This window comes from Diaporthe batatas (assembly GCF_019321695.1).
Source record: "Diaporthe batatas strain CRI 302-4 chromosome Unknown Contig00003, whole genome shotgun sequence".
NCBI lineage: Eukaryota > Fungi > Ascomycota > Sordariomycetes > Diaporthales > Diaporthaceae > Diaporthe > Diaporthe batatas.
In genome coordinates this window covers 6,772,206-6,788,943 of record NW_025408550.1, presented here as the reverse complement: position 1 = coordinate 6,788,943, position 16,738 = coordinate 6,772,206, and the positions used below count along the sequence as shown (strand labels likewise).

Sequence of the window (16,738 nt, the reverse complement as noted above, 5' to 3'; positions counted from 1 at the left end):
CCATCCAAGCCTTCTGGGCTAAGACCTGGAGGCCTGCGTCCCGCGGCGATGTCCAAGCTGCAGCGTGTAGGTGCAGCTGCAGCTGCCAGAGTCTGAGACCGGCAGACTTGTACGGAGTACAGTACCTCGCTCTACTACTCAGTACTTAGCCTAGGTACCTAGGTAGCTGGTAGCACGTTGACAGCTACAGTTAGTTGTTCGGTCTGATTCACAACCCCTTGGAAACAAGACGGTGGTCTACTGCATGGCATAGCTATAAATTTGGCTTGGCGTGTCGAGAATGCCTTGCTCGCATTGTTTCGGCTGCCACAGGGCCACGCCACCATGCGTCCACCTGGTCAACAGAGGTCATAGGCTCGTGTCTTTCTCTGTCCAGCAACACGCCAGAGCAGGCAGGGAGGAGTAAACACCAAGGTCTAATAAATGAAAAACCGAAAACAGAAGAAGAACCCGTACCTGGTATCCGGCGGAGGCCATCCGATGAGACAACCCAATGGGTTGAATGCCGACTTTGGGCCGTCGCCAGCTCAAGCACATCAGCAGCAGAACACACATACACGCATACGCGAGGGCATTGCTTGATCGCGTCGTCTGAACTTGGCTCTTCCTGATCCCCTGGCTATATCAAGAAAAAAACCGAATACCAAGCAAGCATGGCTGATGATTATTCTGATTGACCGATGCCGCGCATGTTCCGATCCGCAAATAGTTGTACCGTTTCTTCCCATAACGTCACAGCCGTCGATTTTGGGCCACTGGTGTCCCAGTCGAAAGGGGGGTGCCCAGAAGCCCTCCCGAACATTGAACCTTACCCACCGTAACCCACGTCGCGACCCGATCCAATCCAAGCCAATCTGCCCAGTCCAGTCCCAGTCCACTCCAATCCAAATCCAATCCACAAACGATCCTCGACTACCACCACGAGCCCACCTGCACCTTGGCCGACCAAGGTGGCTGCACCGCGAGCGAACACAGGCACCGAGGCCCTTGACACATCTGCTATCTCAGCCCAGAGCTGGCGGCCGTCGAGGCCAACTCAACTGCCCCCCCGGGCAGAGCACGAGTAAGAGTACGGCCACCCACGCAGCCACGCAGCCACGCTGCAGCGCTCCACACTCGGCCATTTTACCATTCTCCCCTGCTCTTCCCGCCCGTCGTCCTGCCCAGTCACTCAACACCTCCTTCGTGCGTACGTAAGGTGCTGTCCCCGGCTGTTGCGACCTGCGGCTGCACCTCAACTAAAGGGGGACAAACGCCTCGTCGTCGCCTTCGGCTCCCAGCCCACTGCACTGCGACTTCTGATGGACGTCCCGGCGAGTGCTGATAACAGCTCTTCTCAGTTCTAGCAACCCACCCACCCCCCACGGCCCCTGACGTGCGCCATCCGCACCACGAGCCCGAGCCCGAAGCCGACCAGCACGCAGAGTCATGGCCGACTACCATCAAGACAGGATGCCTCCGCCGAGGAGGCCACAGGACTACGGCCAGCATCCCCCTCAGCGAGATGCCGCCTACGCCAACATCTTCGGCGCCTCCCCAGGCCCCGGCCGCTCGCACACCATGACCTCCTCGTCGCAGCCCCCTCCCATGATGCACTCAGACCGCACCCAGACTATGTCCTCCATGTCCTCGATGCAACGGCAGCCGCCTCCGAGGGCACCCCCCGGCGGTGGGTACGACCGCACCCGGACCATGGACTCGAGCACGGCGAACGGGTACTACCCAGGTCAAAGAATAATGGCCCCTGGTCCGCAGGTGCCGTCTCAACAATACTTGCAGCAGCAGCGGCAGCCTCAGGGACCGCCCGGCCGCTATCCCCCCGGTCCCATCCCCCCAAGATTCGATCAGAGGGGACCTCCGGCAGGCGCATACGGTGCCCGGACACCCGCACAGAGATTCTATCAGAACGGTGCAGGCCCGGCCCCAGCATTGAACTCCGACTCGTATCGATCCCAATCACTCGCCGGCCCTCCGAGGCAGCCGATGTATCAGCCCCAGCAGAGCTCGGTGCAAGGTGGCCCATCGCAGCAGGCCCCCGCCAATGCCTTTCGACACGCACCCTACAGTGCAAGCTCTTCTCGAACAACCGCGCAGGGGCGTGTGGTGCCAGAGCGTCACGACGAGAGGGCCATGTCGATGACTGGTGGTTATCCTGGACACGAACGTGATGCGCATCAGACCATGAGTGGGAGGGTGATACCGAACAGGAGGGCGCCTTCGGTGGAAGTCTCACAGGATGGGCAGAACGGGTACAACGGGTACACGCCTGCTCCCGGGGCGCAGACGAGGTCTAGTGTGCAATCGTCCAACAGCGGTGACAGTGGTAGGACCATGTCCATGGCTTCTACGATTGCGCCCTCTATATCCGAGAGGTCAGACACCACATTGGCACACCGCCCGTCAATGAGCTACTCTACGACGGACGGCGTGGAACGGCCGCCCACGGCGAAGATACGGCCGCCGCTCGTCTACCCTGCGCTCCTGTCTCGCGTTGGGGAGTGTTTCCGGGAAAAGATTATAACTGGCGACCGCACCAAGAACGAACTGACCTACAAGAACGCATTCAGCGGCTCGGAGGCAGTTGACGTCCTTTCGTACATCATCAGGACCACGGACCGAAACCTCGCGCTGTTGCTGGGCAGAGCATTGGACGCACAGAAGTTCTTTCACGATGTTACGTACGAGCACAGGCTCAGAGACTCGGCCTCTGAGATGTACCAATTCCGGGACATAATGATGGAAGAAGGGAGCGACAAGCCTCCAGTGAACGGTGTCTTCGTTCTCTTGTCTGAGTGCTACTCCCCGACTTGCACGCGAGACCAGCTGTGTTACTCGATTGCTTGTCCCCGGCGTCTCGAGCAGGTCTCACGTCTGAACCTGAAAATTGGTGCTGGGCTCAAGAAAGAGGAAGCCCCTCCAAACGATGACGACGACGTGGACCAGACGGATGAACAGAAGCTTTGGATCAACACGGTACCGAAGGAGGTGGCTGACGGCGTCAGCGATAGGGAAAAGAAGAGACAAGAGGTCATATCTGAGATTTGCTACACGGAACGAGACTTCTGCAAAGATTTGGAGTACCTGCGGGACTTTTGGATCAACCCCCTCCGATCGAAGGCCTCGCCCATTCCTCCCCAGCGCAGAGAAAAGGTGGTGCGGAACATTTTCAGCAACATTATCGACCATCCCAGCATCCATGCGGTAAGCTCCAAGCTTGCCAAGGGCCTCACAGATCGGCAGTCGAACGGCCATGTCGTACGGAATATCGGAGATATATTTATCGAATGTGTTCCGCTTTTCGAACCGTTCATATTATACGGCTCCAAGCAATTGGAGGCCAAATATGAGTTCGAGAATGAGCGGTCTATCAACCCGCAATTCAGCCGATTTGTGGATGAGATCGAGAGACGGAAGGAGTCGAGGAAGCTCGAGTTGAATGGCTACTTGACTAAGCCAACGACAAGATTGGCGCGTTATCCCCTTCTGCTGGAGAACATCCTCAAATACACAGAAGATGGGAATCCGGACAAGGAGGATATACCCAAGGTGCTCGTTATGGTGCGTGACCTGCTCACACGGGTCAACGCCGAGTCCGGAAAGGCAGAGAACCGTTTCAACCTGCGGCGTTTGCACGATCAGCTCAAGTTCCGGCCGAACGAGAAGGTAGACCTGAAGCTGACGGATGAGGGCCGCGAACTTGTGTTTAAGAGCAATTTCAAGAAGTCGCCAACAGAAAACACGGATATCACAGCGTTCCTCTTCGATCACGCTGTTCTGCTGGTCAGGATAAAGCAAGTTGGCAAGACAGAAGAGATCAAGGCCTACCGCCGGGTGAGACACGATCCCTTATTTGCCATGCCAAGAAAAACACTAATAATGTTGTCTAGCCGATCCCTCTGGAATTGCTGTCAATTAAGGAGATGGAGGAAGTCATACCTTCAGCAGGTGCCCCCCGAAGATCCACCTCCGGCTTGCTGCCAAATATAAGAAACGAAGTCGGCAAGAAGGGGGAGGGCTGGCCCATCACGTTCAAGCACATGGGCAAAATGGGGTACGAACTGCCCCTCTACGCATCCACGCAGACGGGTCGACAGAAGTGGCTCGAGTTCATCGATGCTGCGCAGCAAAAGTTGAGGGCCCGTGTTGACTTCCTCAACACCACGGTGATTTCACAAGGGTTCTTCACAGGCGTAAATAAGGTCAACTGTGTTGCACCCTTTGGTAGGTCTAACCCTTCGTTTGCATCCGTATCTTTCTGCTAACTCTCAAAACAGACGGCGGTAGGAAGTTGATATATGGCACCGATGCTGGTATCTATGTGTCGGATCGCAAGTCAGGTGGCCAGCCGCGCAAGATTCTGGAGGCGACCAACGTCACCCAGATCGATGCGTTGGAGGAATACCAGCTTCTCCTGGTGCTCTCAAACAAGTCGCTCATCTCGTACAACTTGGCAGCGCTCGACCCTAACGAGTCCGCGCTTTCCAAGAAGCCTAAGAAGATCCAGAGCCACTGCAGTTACTTCAAGGCAGGCATCTCCATGGGCAGGCATCTGGTCTGCTGTGTTAAGCCCACCACACTTTCCACCACCATCAAAGTGTACGAGCCCAATGATGCCATGTCCAAGAGCAAGAAGCAGAAGGGTTTCAGCAAGATGTTCAACGCTGGCCAAGACGAGCTCAAGCCGTTCAAGGAGTTCTACATCCCAACCGAATCCACGTCTGTGCACTTCTTGAAGTCGAAGCTGTGCGTGGCTTGTGCCCGCGGTTTTGAAGTCGTGTCTCTGGAAACGCTCGAGACACAGTCTTTGCTCGACCAGGCCGACACGTCGCTGGACTTTGTCGCTCGAAAGGAAGCCGTGAAGCCGATCCACATCGAGCGTCTCAATGGCGAATTCTTGTTGAACTATTCCGAATTCTCGTTCTTCGTCAACAGAAACGGTTGGCGCGCCAGACCGGAGTGGAGAATCGACTGGGAAGGAACGCCACATAGCTTCGCGCTCTCTTACCCCTGGATCTTGGCCTTCGAGCCGAACTTCATCGAGCTCAGGAATATTGAGTCTGGTGCGGTACATATCGTCCCGCATAAGAACATTCGCATGCTACACAGCAGCACGCATGAGGTAGGCACAATGCATAATGCACTTCTTGGCAAATGACTTCGGCTGACACCTTGCACAGATATTGTTTGCATATGAAGATGAGAAAGGCGAGGACGTCGTCGAGGCCATGGATTTCTGGAAAAGCCAGCGAAAGAGTACCATGCCCCCTGACGGCGGGATGAACTCGCCGATCGGACAGTACGCCAGAATCACGCAATAGTGGCTGGCTTGTCTCACTGAAGCTACGAGTTCCATGCGGAGTGCCTCGCAAATTCCCTTTATTTGAGAAGGCCCAATGCTTCCGCCTGGCCGAGGACAGTCTGGCGGTCACGCTGGTCAAGGCTGCGGACTGAGCTGTGTGCCAGCGATGCTACGTGTTGGATGTGTGGGATGACTCGGCGATCGACCTTCGCTCGGCCGGTCTGTTGAGCCGCAATACGTGTGCATACGAACCACGTCCAATCTTCGAACGCGAGTCACGTCTGTCAAGCGCCCACTGTGTCACTCTTCCGCGCAAGCATTGTGATATCATTGGTGGGGGACACCCTGGATCAGCCGGAGTTTTCTTTTCAGCTAGCAATACACGCCATATCTTTGATTCAACAAGACGACATATCTAATCTCAAGACCGGCCGGGCCACGGGTGGCTGGGGCTTAGACGGGTGCGCAGGCTATGGTCAACTGGGCTGGGGGGTTGAACAGGAGGCAGTTAACCACCAAACTTCGTCAACTCAAGGCCCCGGGATCCGAAGCGAGGATCCGTGCCCAGGAGCCGCGGATGGTGGTAGTCGGGGAGGATGGCATCCAAGAGCAACCATGAAGCTCGTGGTGCCGTTGTATTTTTTTTTCTGGCTACAGTAGTGGGAGATCTACCACTCGAGTGTCTTGTTTAGAGTGTGGGGATTACTTTCGGCGACACCTGTTTCTTCTCGTTTTTCCTCCCCGAACTTCTTGTCTCATTTGCAGCGGCAGCATCACAAGGACACACTTTAATAAGCATTGTATGCGAGATGGATTATTTCTTTCAAATTGAAATGATACCACCTGTAGCCACAGACCACCCTCAACCACTCTTGTCACAACCGAAACACCATGATGTCGAATGCTGACATGGTTCGGAAACCCCGACCAAGTCACACACATAGCACCGAATACACGGCCAGAGGTTGTGGGTGCATCCATTTTCCTCTAGCTCACTCATAGGCTGGTATGTCCCGCCGGAGAAGTGACCTGTCAACCAGATCATCTCGCTGGATCGAGCGACACGAGTTTAAAGGGTGGCGTACCCAGAGGGGTGGCGCACATCTTTGCGGCGGAGGCCTTGCTGCGAGCGGCCCAATGCGACGTCGTTGTGTTTGGACACTTGTCGTTCAGTGTGCAACATCTATGCCGGTCTTGGAGCGTTGCGTCTTGACTATCTACCGACCTTGTCTGTCTTCAGCCAAAGCGTATATGCACGCTGACATGTTCTGACTCTAGCATTCTGGGCTTCTGAAGACGCCAATCCTACACCCGGTGGGGCGAAGAGGGAAAGGAGGGTCCATTCGGCAATTCCCCTTTTCGTTTGGCACGCCCTCCCCCTCTGCCCAATTCTACATCATGAAGGAACGATAGCCGGGGAGGTACAATCGAGGATGGCAATAGGGGCGTGGGACAAGTATGGACAGACGGTGGCTTGAGCAGTTGCTTCAGCGCTTGTTGAAGGTTTAACTTCGGACGCACCCGACATAGTCTTGCTACACTTAGGGGTCCTTCGATCTACCTTGCCTGCATCAGACAGGCGAATCTCCGGCTCGGGAGTGACTTCTGGGACGGCATCGAGGCTTGCTCCTTTGCTGTACTATTTTTTCCCTGCCATTTACGCATTCTACATAGAGCCTCTTGTACATGCCCCCCCCCCCTCTTTGTGACTCGTGTTTCTGCTGCGATTTATTAAAAAAGGCCACCCCCCCGGGTGGGACGGACACTTCGGCAAGGACGGACAGCAATTCGCAAGCCGTTCGTGTTTCCTCGTGTGTCAGGGTTCTGCTTCCTGGGGAGACTCGGACAAGCTGCCTTACGGCCCTGCGCTGCGACGCTGGATCTCGCTGTTGCGTGGCAGCAACGGCGAGCCCACCATGCTACGGTAAACATTTGTGGCTTGTTTCCGTGCACATGTACTTTCATGTAGCTTCCCAACGAGGAATGCAATTTCCTGGGCAGCTGGTTCGCCGAGCAACCGGTTCACCCTGACGCGTTGTCTTGCGCACAGTACTTGCTCCACTGGATGCAAGCATCAGACATCGGATACCATGAACTTGGGACGGGAGACGTCCCTTGGCTCTCTCCTCGCCTACGTGCGCCCGGACCACAATAGCCCAGCCGAGCCACACGCTCTCACATGCAGTGAACCTCAAAAAGAGGACCCGAAGCTCTGGGATCGAAGGGGTCCCTCCCTCGTCTCTTGGGAGATCACCAAGAAGGGTCGCACCAACAAGGGATCAGACGACGACCCGGGTCGGTTCGCTTCTGGATTCACATTGGAACGGGACGGGATGTGTGGCCCCCCTCTCGCGTGGATCATACCTGCGATGGTGTGCGTTCTGTCCACAAGGCATGAACGGTCGCACATCATGTATTGGAAGTGTGGTAGGAACCGGCTGATGTCTTTTGTCAAACGTGAGAACATAGTGCTCATCCCTGCGCCAATCCAACTGTCAGAGAGCCTCGGAGTATTTCTGTGACGTCTGCAGTGTGGGGATCGGAAAGTCGGGTTGGCCTCATGGTGAAAGGGCTTGTGCCTTTTAGTGCAGACAAGATACTGACATGTGAGGCTAGACGACGCCTCGTGTGGATTTTTCTTTCCTTGAAACGGTGGGGAGGGGGGCAAAGCGGACTGTCAGGACGGATCATCGCTTGATGACGGCCTTTGTCGTTGTTGTGCTTCAAAGGGTTGCTCGACCATCGTTGGAGTCAAGACTGATATTGCATTAGTAGGACATGCAGTCAGACTGCACCATCGCCAAGGAAGCCTCGACCACCCCCGTAGATCTCACAACCTTAATCGCTCTGCATGGTCGTGCTCTTCCTTGCTCTGCTGTGGTTGCCTCCGCCTCTTGCCTCTGGTCCCAGTAAGCGAGCCCAGCAGGGCATGATGATGGTCCAGATTCCGCGACACCACCCGAACTTTCCCAGCGTAAATATGGGGCGAGCAACCGGGTGCGTGTTTCGTTTCACGGGCAGGGCTCGACTGAGCACGTAACAAAAATGCATGCTGGCATTGATTCTTGGCCGGGTGGGACTTAGTCGTACTGCACGTGCGGTGGGACAGCCGTGCGATGAAGGAGGGAAGATCCTCGACACTGAGGCCGCTATATGGACGGAAGTAGTCCTCTTGTGGGCACAATTCCGTGGCAGGGAGAGGAGCTGTAGTCGTCGGTCCGCCGAATGGGAAACCGAATCTGCTCAGCCCAGCTGTCTGCAGCCAAGTTCCTTGGGGTTGCCACGCCGCATGAAGAGAACGAGCATTTCGCCCGCCATGCACCGATGGCTCCACATTTCACACCGTCCACACCTCAGCGATGCGGCTCTGATACGTCTCCCGTCGTCGACATGACTGATGACGGGTAACCTTATTGAGATTGCCCGTGTGCCGCGAGGGCACGTCGGGGCGGGGTGGGAGGAGACTGCAGCATACAGCCATCCAATCTGGTCAGTGTGTCTGTCTGTCCGGATCTCTCGTCAGGCCCTTGGATGGAGGAAAGCAGCAGTGGACCGGCCAGGGCGGGAAAGTATATGCCAGAGTCATGCTTAGGCGTGCGGAGTCGCCTGGCGCAAAACTTGAACATCCTGATTCCGCGGCGAATAGCGAGCAAGTGTTATGGACGTGGCGAGCGGTGTAGGTCTAGGTACTGCATTGTTGATCCGGCACTTTACGCTGTCGTATCCCGGAATAGGAAAACAGACACTCTTTGCGATCAGAATGCGGTGCGACCAGGCCCAAGTAAGCTCGACGGGATGCGAATTGCCTTTGCCCTCCGATGCCAATGCCATGCACGCACTTACGCGTACGTGCGTGACTGAGTGCTGATGCAAGCCACAGTGACGAATGTTGGGGAAGTTGACGTCGGCCAACTCAATCCGTTGGGTTGCTAGTCCCTGGGAGCCGGCCAGGGAAGCCCAGGCCAGCGACACCAAGAAGAGGCGTTGTACCTGACACCCTGACAGTTCCGGCGGCAGCCTGCCGTGGCCTCCTGTTAGTCTCGCAGTTGAGATGCCTGAAGTGCTGGAGCTGCTGGAGCTGTTGGAGCTGCTACACAGTCGGACGGTCAGGACAGTGCTCCGTAGAGACACCACGACTGCTAGACCACCTGGGTGTCAGGCTAGTCTTTCCGTGCTAGGTACTTAGGTAGGGTTTGGCCAGTCTCCCGGCTAGGAGGCGGGACGGGTATTTTTGCCTCAGAGACGGATCCTAGCGGTGCCAGACAGTCGCTGTCACAGCCCTGGGGTTGAACCGCCGTGGTCCAGACGCAATCGGGCGGAGCAGGAGTAGACCGACGTCTCGGCATCCTTGACCCCAATATGCGAGTGGGCGATATGATATTGTAGTTTGCCGCTGGTATGGGATCGACCATGGTGCTGTGTGGTGAGCCAGCCAGACAGGCCAGACAGGCCAGACAAACCCCCAAGTCCAGACTCGCCAACTCCCCGGATATCGGGGTGTGAGGACTATTATCGACCATCTCGGCTCCCATTCGCCGGCGTGCAACTACCGGCGTGTGCCGTCTTTATTAGTGAGGCCCAGGTCGTCATGAATGCGAAGCCGCCAGGCGATGTCGGGCTGCTACGCATTCATGCAACCGGTTGTCGCCTGCCGCGAGCCGGTTGCGACTGAGGCTAATGTAGTGAGCAAGATGTGTCGTGGTAATGTCCCAGATGTCACCATGAGGATGCTCAGGGCGAACGTGCGGAGTAGAGCGATCGACCAGCTGCGGCCAGCGCAGTCAAGGGACGTCGACTCGTGCCAGCGCCGACCTGCGGCTTATCTGCATGGCTAGCTCGTGCTCCTGGGCAGTGCAGTCAGGAGTGTCGATGTTACAGTCTGGCAGTCAGGGCAGCACAACCGCACAACCGCACAACCGCATGCGCTCCGCACCAGCCATCACCCGTGGGCTGTAGTGGGCGCCATTCCTGACGTCGGACCAGGGAGCTCTCCGTGCGTCTGACTGGCTCGGAACGTCATCCCGGCCTGCTGGGTTCAGCCCAGTCGCAGGGTGTGATGCAGGCCCAGGAGGCTCCATGCAGCGGCGAGGTCTAGGCTTCTGGAGGTTCCAGCCTGTCCAGCCTGTCCAGCCAGAGTTTTCCGACGAACCCAGTCTCGGCTGCGTGCCTCGAGTGAAGCCACAGGGCCGTCCTCAAGCGTGCTGTGTCTGCCCTGATCTTCTCGGCTCGCTAGCCGACGAAACTCGAGGCGAAACCGAGCAGGTAGCTGATGGGCCAGGCTTCAGACGAGACGGCCGTGGCGGGATGCCGGTTGATGTCGGGGCAAATGTCCCAAAGGGAATCCAGGCCGGTGGGCGGCTTCATGCCCATTGACAGGCCTTGAATGAAGGCGCTCAATACGACGATCTGATTGATGGCCGGGCAGCACACCCACGACAGCCGGCAACAAGAGGCTGCTGTGTCATTTCCAAGAATATCTTTTGTTACGCAGCCCGTCCCTAGTCCGCAGTGCTGCCGAGTCTCGGTCCGTGAGAGGTGCCCCGACGCCCATGCAATCCGAGGATTGCCAGCCGCCATGGTGCCGTAGCCGTCACAAGTGGTGGTTGGCACTGGGTTGGCACTGGCATTGGCACCTTGGTCCCGGGGCGAGGACAGAGAGCTGGACCGCCGCGAGCCGGCGTGGTGACTGGTGGCTGCACCGCACCAGCAGGCACGCACCAGGAGGACGAGATGAGGGTCCGAGGGCGGGCTTCTCTGGCTGTCTGGCTCTGCCGCGCGCACCGTTGCAGCTTGTCACCGCCCGGCGGAGATGGTATGGGGAAGATACGAAGCTGCTGAAAAGTCAAATGTCGAGATAAACCTCCTGCCTGCGTCTTGCCAAAGACGGGTTACCCCAGGCTCGCCAGGGGGCCGGCAGGGGACGAAGCTTAAGCTCGGGGTTTCGAACATGATTTGCGAGTTGTTTGCTTTGTCGACCTGTCTTGGACTACCCGGTCACTAAGCTCCAGGGCTCTGACTGGCCATGGCCATGCCCGCTACCACCTGGGCACCATATCTCTATAGCTCGACTCGAGAGGAATATAAAGCTTTGCTCGTTGATCTTTTCCACTTCCCCTCGCCTCTTTGTCTCTGTCTCCAGATAATATCAACCGGCTCATTCACAAGTCCCCAACCTCCCGGCCTCTCAACGCTTTCGTCAACTCGGACAGTCGTCCTCGCATTGTACGAAGTACCTCGCCTTTGTCCTCTTGGTTCTGCCTATCTCGCCAACCCCACTCTGCATTCAGTTGATCTGAATTCGCTCCCAAGGTCTTTTACGTACCATTTTAATCAATACAAAATGTCTTCATACTGTGCCAATTACTATGTAAGTTACCATGATACGCTGCGGATCCAGGATTTGTGTGGGTTTGTGACTGACGTCTTCCTTCCAGGGCTCTGTCAACTGCCACAATGTTGTCAACCGCTTCGGTGACCGGTGCAAGCTCTGTCTGGCTCTGAAGAGCGGCGCGTCCCTCTCAGATGGGATCCTTCCCGAGGACAAGTACCGAAAGAGCAGCTCAGCCGTTGAGGCGCCGAGGAAACATCACCACCGAAGCCACGATGGATCGTCAAGGTCTATCCGGGTGGACTCTTCTTCACGACACAGATAACCGAGCCACCGCATATTATACGTTTTTCGAAAGCATGGCGTCAACAAGCAAACGTAGTTGGCCGCCAACGATCTAAATCATAGAAACCAACGGCGTTCGGGAGCTCATTTTGGTCAAAGGGCTCAGGAAAAGTACCGGGGGCCGTCACGGCGCCCCAGACCACTGCAAGTCAAGATCGACATTGATGGATTGGGGCCGTGATGAACAGCGGCTGGACTGGTGTTTGGATTGCATGGTAATTTTATATGGCACTGTGGGGGATACCCGGCGTGCATTCAGCGACGGTATGGTGGTTCGTGGTTGGTCGATTTGAGCATGCGACGGTCAATATGTAGTTGTCCTCAGGAGACCAGGCCGCGACAGCGCTCACAATGAGAATGTCAGGCAAACTGAAGCCAAAAAAAGTTGGTCCGCAAATTATTTGATCGCGTGTTGGTCGTCGAGTGATTTGTTTTGGCTATTGTAAATGAACGCTGTGTGTCAGCACTTGAGTTCAGCTATCCCAGACGCTGAGCATTGAATAACACTTGCACCATTCTATTCCACCCAGGTATAATCATGCTCCAAACCATTGTCTCTAGTCTCGCGGCTGGAATAACACCGTGGCCACCAGCCGATCAGATCAATACAGCCGGCGCTGGTAATAGACAGGTTCATCACCCTGTGCCAGCCTCATAATCTCCTCCTTTATCAGCCGCCTCCTCTCCGCCCTGCTGACAGGCTTTAGTGCCTCGTCCTCGGAAAGTTCGGTGTCTTCTCTGGGGGTCTGCTCTCCCTCAGCCCTCGTCTCCCATGGAGCCGGCTGTGGTTTTGTCTGCACAGACGCCTTCTCTGCTTCTTGTTTCGGCTCTTTTGCCTCTGCGTCCTCCGTCTCCTGCCGTAGCGTTTCAATCGCCAGTACTCTTTGTTGCTGCTGCTCGTCGGGTGACTCTATCGGAGTCTCGTGGACTTCAACAGCGACCTCACCGACCTCGCCATCACCTACGACATGTTTCCGGCCATCTGGCTTCCCGGGAACAGTAATCCGCTGTCTTACCGGCCGGTTATACTCGTCCAAGACCACTATTGTCCCGTCCGCGAGCTCTGTGGTGTCCTCCCTAAAGCGGTCTGGAATGTAAATCTGTGGCGACGGATTCGGCCTTATTGCGGCACGGAGGTGTCCCACTGTGCGCTGCTGGATCACATAGCCGCTGAGGAAAAGAGCCGTAGTACATGAGATGACTGCTGTTGTGTTAGTCGCCGACGACTGACCGTGACGTGACCATCGAATTGGGGTGGCTGGGAGAAGCATACCGATGGCCGAGGAGAGCGCAATAGACACTTGTGAGGATGTGAGGAGCACCATGTTCACTACAGATAAAAAAAAAGTAATTTGACCCGATGCTCAGAGCTGGTTATGGCGATGGGGAGAGACAGAGGCCAACCCGGAAACGGACTCGGGGCGCGAGAGCACCAGCTGCATGTGCTTTGTATTCATCTCCAGCCTCCGCGTTTGAGCGTCCTGCTAGCCGGCCTGTTGCTCCACCTTCCCGATCGGGTAGTAGAAAAACAAACCAAACGGGGCAACGCAATCGATAAGTGTCATCCTGCAGCACATCCTTGCACTACACGCCCGCGCACGGGCCGCGTAATCCTTGCTTCCACCACCCGCCCTGCCGTCCTGCCGCCCTGCCCGCTGTGGGGCTCTCGCATCTGCAACAGCTCCAACAATTTGCATCTGAAAGTCTGGGGAAGCAAATTTCCCGCCATCTTATCGACCTTGACATTCGACCAGGGCCTCAGAACTAGTTGTCTGTGACCGACGCGAGACGAATACTATCTCTGCGGCTGAGCACGTCTCCAGTCCTGCCTGAAAACCCCTCCAAGAGAAACATCCATCATTTCCACCAGACCAGAGCCTCGAGCCCGTAACTCCGAGCACCACCCACCCTGCCCCCGGGCACCGACAGGTCATACCTCCCGTGTCCCCGAGCGAAATGGCCGAACGAACCCACCGCGCCGATGAGCGGCGTTTTCTCGATGAGCGGGGCGGTGACGTACACCTGACCCCCAATGGCCTGAACCCGGCCAATGTTATGGAGAAGGCAGTGCGGGAGCGGATCGTCGACAGCTACTTCTTCAAGGAGCAGTGCTTCGGTGTCAATGAGGCCGACATTGTCAACCGGGTCGTGGACCACGTCTACTTCATTGGAGGAACGTACGGCTCCACACAAAAGCCGACGCCATTCCTCTGCCTCGCCTTTAAGCTGCTGCAACTGGCCCCAGGGGACGATATCCTCAAGGAGTATCTGGAGTATGGCGGAGAGAAGTTCAAGTACCTCAGGGCCCTGGCTGCTTTCTATATTCGTCTGACAAGGCGGGCAAAAGACGTCTATCTGATGCTGGAACCATACCTTGAAGACAAGAGGAAGCTGAGGCGCAAGGGCAGGGCCGGTACCAGCCTGACGTATGTCGACGAGTTCGTGGACGACCTTTTGGTGAAAGAACGTGTGTGCGGCACCAGTCTGCTGAAGATGCCCAGCCGAGATCTTCTCGAGGACCTGGACGAGCTTGAGCCAAGGGTCAGTCCTTTGGGAGACCTGGAGGATCTGCTCGAGGAAGATGATGAAGACATGGCGAACGGTCGCGAGGACGACGACAGGAGGAGCGGGTCGGACTCGGATGATAGAGACGATGAGGACCGAGCGAGGGACCAGATGGAAATAGATCGCGAAGAAACACCTCGGAGCCCGGATCGAAGCCCTTGAACACGCAACACAAGGAAGACCCGCTAAAATCAACTGGTGATCAAATGACCGGCTGAGGTACATTCTGGTTCAAAAGAGGAGCTCGCAAATGCGCTCTATGCCCGCAGCAGCGTCAACTTGTGAAATTACTAGTATGCAAGGTCGCCAGTGGTTGGACTACAGGCTGCACCCGTGCTCTACAGCGCGGATTTGGCCCTCATATGAACAATTCCTGACTGGATCCAACTCCAGTGCAACATGGTTTCGGTGCTGCTCAGGCCTCGCCTTGAAATTGCGACGTACAAGACGATGGTGTGACGGCTCGGTGAAGTGACCCCTGAGGGACGATACGTCCCATGGGTCGATTCTGCGGCTCTCATCATTTCAACAAGATCATCTCTTGAACACGCCACCGTGTACAAGCAAGTCTGACGTCGCGCCGATACCTGAGCACTTCTGCTGCCATCACGCAGATACAATGCTTATCTCAACCAGTTGCCAACAAGCGCCAGATCCCTGGGCGCCGCGAAAGAAGCTCTCCTGGTTGTCATACTTATAACCTCGAGTCGCAAAGTTCTATTACTGTGTGGTGAGCCAGTGATGCGCGCATAGTCGATCTTACGAAGCTGCGTAGCATCGAGCCCAGCGCATGGCCGAAAAGCGCCAGAGACCTCATAGATGTTGAACGACAAAAGAAACCGGATAGATCCGCCAATCACACGATGCAGGTATGGCTCTTATACTGGCTTCTTGTTTCGAACAATCGGTGAATTGCACACACACCACCAGAACAAATAACAATATGAAATCACCACAACCAACTACCTACATGTGTAGGTAGAGATCTAGAATAATGATCATCTCACATCATCAGTCCCAATGTATTATGCACTCAGATGTACTTCAAAAAAGTCATCTCTAATAAGTATGCAGGCAAGTCATCAGAGAGGGATGCTGATTGGGGGGGGGTACGTCATTTGTCTAACTCAGGCGGCAGTACGCCACAGACCCTGTTTTTCGCCACACCATCACCTAGATACTCCAGAAGGCAGCTGCTAGATTCTGTGTGATTGACAAAAGACATTGATCTCGTTAGATTCATCCCTTTTGGCAACCCATTTTACTTTCCCCACGTCGGGCACGTTCAGAATATACAGACTCCACACTCGTCCCCAAATAAACCACTATTGCTCTCCCCAAATGCCTGACGAGGGCCTCATCCCGTCTATCCAGCGTCAGATCCGCAATGGGATCGGGACAGCTGGCGACACGGTGGGCAACTACATCAACAGCAACGGCAAGGCCATCCAGGACGCGGCCTACGCAGCCGGCCGCCGGGTCGACGGCGTCAGCCGGAGCGTCAGCACCTCGGGCAAGTCCGCGGGCAAGTCCGCCAACGACGGGTCCAGGGCCGCTGGCACGTACGTGCAGAGCGTAGGCAGAAGCGTCAGCCGGCAGATCGACAGCTACGCCAGCTACGCGGGGAGGCAGGTCGGGGCCGCGGGAAGATATGTCGACGGTAGTGGCCGGGCGGTCGGCGGTCGAGTGGGTGATTTTGGCAACCAGATCAAGGACAAAAGCGGCGCGAGGGGCGCGAAGATGAGCACGCCTAAGAATCCTCTGGGGATCAGCGGAAACCGTGCGGTGTGAGGAAATGAGTATGGATAATTTTCAGAATGATTCTGCGATTTGGAATCGGCTCGTGCCCAAGTGGTTCTAAAGTTGGTAATCTCCGCGTGTTCCACCATTGCGAAGCTTTGGAAGTTACGATAATGGTTTGCCGCGTTGTGCGTTCGCCGCCGTACTCTGGTTTAATGCGTCTGTCATGGAGCTTTAATAGAATGATACCCTTTTCAGGCATTATCGCTCGATGAAAAACCTTTCAAATGTTTGTTCTCCTTTCCCAAACCTTGCTAACTGCTGATTGATTTGTGGATACTTCCCACTACAGGCAATTCATGATACTTCACTACCATGGAATGCCCTATCTCAAGGTGCTATTTGAGAGCCGGCTGATATGTCCTCACAGTTTTCTACCCCTTGTAAAAGCACTGAGTTCT

The 16,738-nt window shown here is 55.9% G+C and overlaps 5 protein-coding genes across 5 annotated transcripts; 4 read left to right on the top strand and 1 right to left on the bottom strand.

Annotated features, from left to right (window-relative positions):
• The first annotated feature begins 321 nt into the window (after positions 1-321).
• On the top strand, positions 322-6,358 carry KVR01_003623 (uncharacterized protein). The gene is made up of 5 exons (XM_044786882.1): positions 322-1,069; positions 1,341-3,831; positions 3,888-4,221; positions 4,275-5,119; positions 5,178-6,358. The coding sequence occupies exons 2-5, from the start codon at positions 1,429-1,431 to the stop codon at positions 5,316-5,318; spliced, it is 3,723 nt and encodes a 1,240-aa protein (XP_044648638.1). The 5' UTR covers positions 322-1,069; positions 1,341-1,428; the 3' UTR covers positions 5,319-6,358.
• A 3,852-nt stretch (positions 6,359-10,210) lies between these two features.
• Positions 10,211-13,419, bottom strand: KVR01_003061 (uncharacterized protein). Its single transcript, XM_044785833.1, has 3 exons — positions 13,246-13,419; positions 11,721-13,173; positions 10,211-11,650 (listed from the first exon to the last, which is right to left on the bottom strand). The coding sequence occupies exons 1-2, from the start codon at positions 13,295-13,297 to the stop codon at positions 12,575-12,577; spliced, it is 651 nt and encodes a 216-aa protein (XP_044648076.1). The 5' UTR covers positions 13,298-13,419; the 3' UTR covers positions 10,211-11,650; positions 11,721-12,574.
• KVR01_003636 (uncharacterized protein) lies at positions 11,640-11,952 on the top strand (the record flags this gene model as incomplete). Its single annotated transcript, XM_044788348.1, has 2 exons — positions 11,640-11,666; positions 11,734-11,952. The coding sequence occupies 2 exons, from the start codon at positions 11,640-11,642 to the stop codon at positions 11,950-11,952; spliced, it is 246 nt and encodes an 81-aa protein (XP_044648651.1).
• A 509-nt stretch (positions 13,420-13,928) lies between the features above and the next one.
• KVR01_003468 (uncharacterized protein) lies at positions 13,929-14,699 on the top strand (the record flags this gene model as incomplete). The annotated part of the gene is made up of 1 exon (XM_044793779.1): positions 13,929-14,699. The coding sequence occupies one exon, from the start codon at positions 13,929-13,931 to the stop codon at positions 14,697-14,699; it is 771 nt and encodes a 256-aa protein (XP_044648483.1).
• A 1,179-nt stretch (positions 14,700-15,878) lies between these two features.
• On the top strand, positions 15,879-16,328 carry KVR01_003429 (uncharacterized protein; the record flags this gene model as incomplete). The annotated part of the gene is made up of 1 exon (XM_044794546.1): positions 15,879-16,328. One exon carries the CDS (start codon positions 15,879-15,881, stop codon positions 16,326-16,328), a length of 450 nt encoding a protein of 149 aa, XP_044648444.1.
• Positions 16,329-16,738: the final 410 nt, after the last annotated feature.

What these genes read in the sequence shown, in the direction of transcription:
- KVR01_003623 (XM_044786882.1), top strand. Translation starts at nt 1,429, where the DNA reads ATGGCCGACTACCATCAAGACAGGATGCCTCCGCCGAGGAGGCCACAG. An exon ending in AGATCAAGGCCTACCGCCGG is followed by an intron (nt 3,832 to 3,887) that starts GTGAGACACGAT and finishes AATGTTGTCTAG; the next exon opens with CCGATCCCTCTGGAATTGCT. An exon ending in CAACTGTGTTGCACCCTTTG is followed by an intron (nt 4,222 to 4,274) that starts GTAGGTCTAACC and finishes CTCTCAAAACAG; the next exon opens with ACGGCGGTAGGAAGTTGATA.
- KVR01_003061 (XM_044785833.1), bottom strand. Translation starts at nt 13,297, where the DNA reads ATGGTGCTCCTCACATCCTCACAAGTGTCTATTGCGCTCTCCTCGGCC. An exon ending in TGCGCTCTCCTCGGCCATCG is followed by an intron (nt 13,174 to 13,245) that starts GTATGCTTCTCC and finishes ACACAACAGCAG; the next exon opens with TCATCTCATGTACTACGGCT.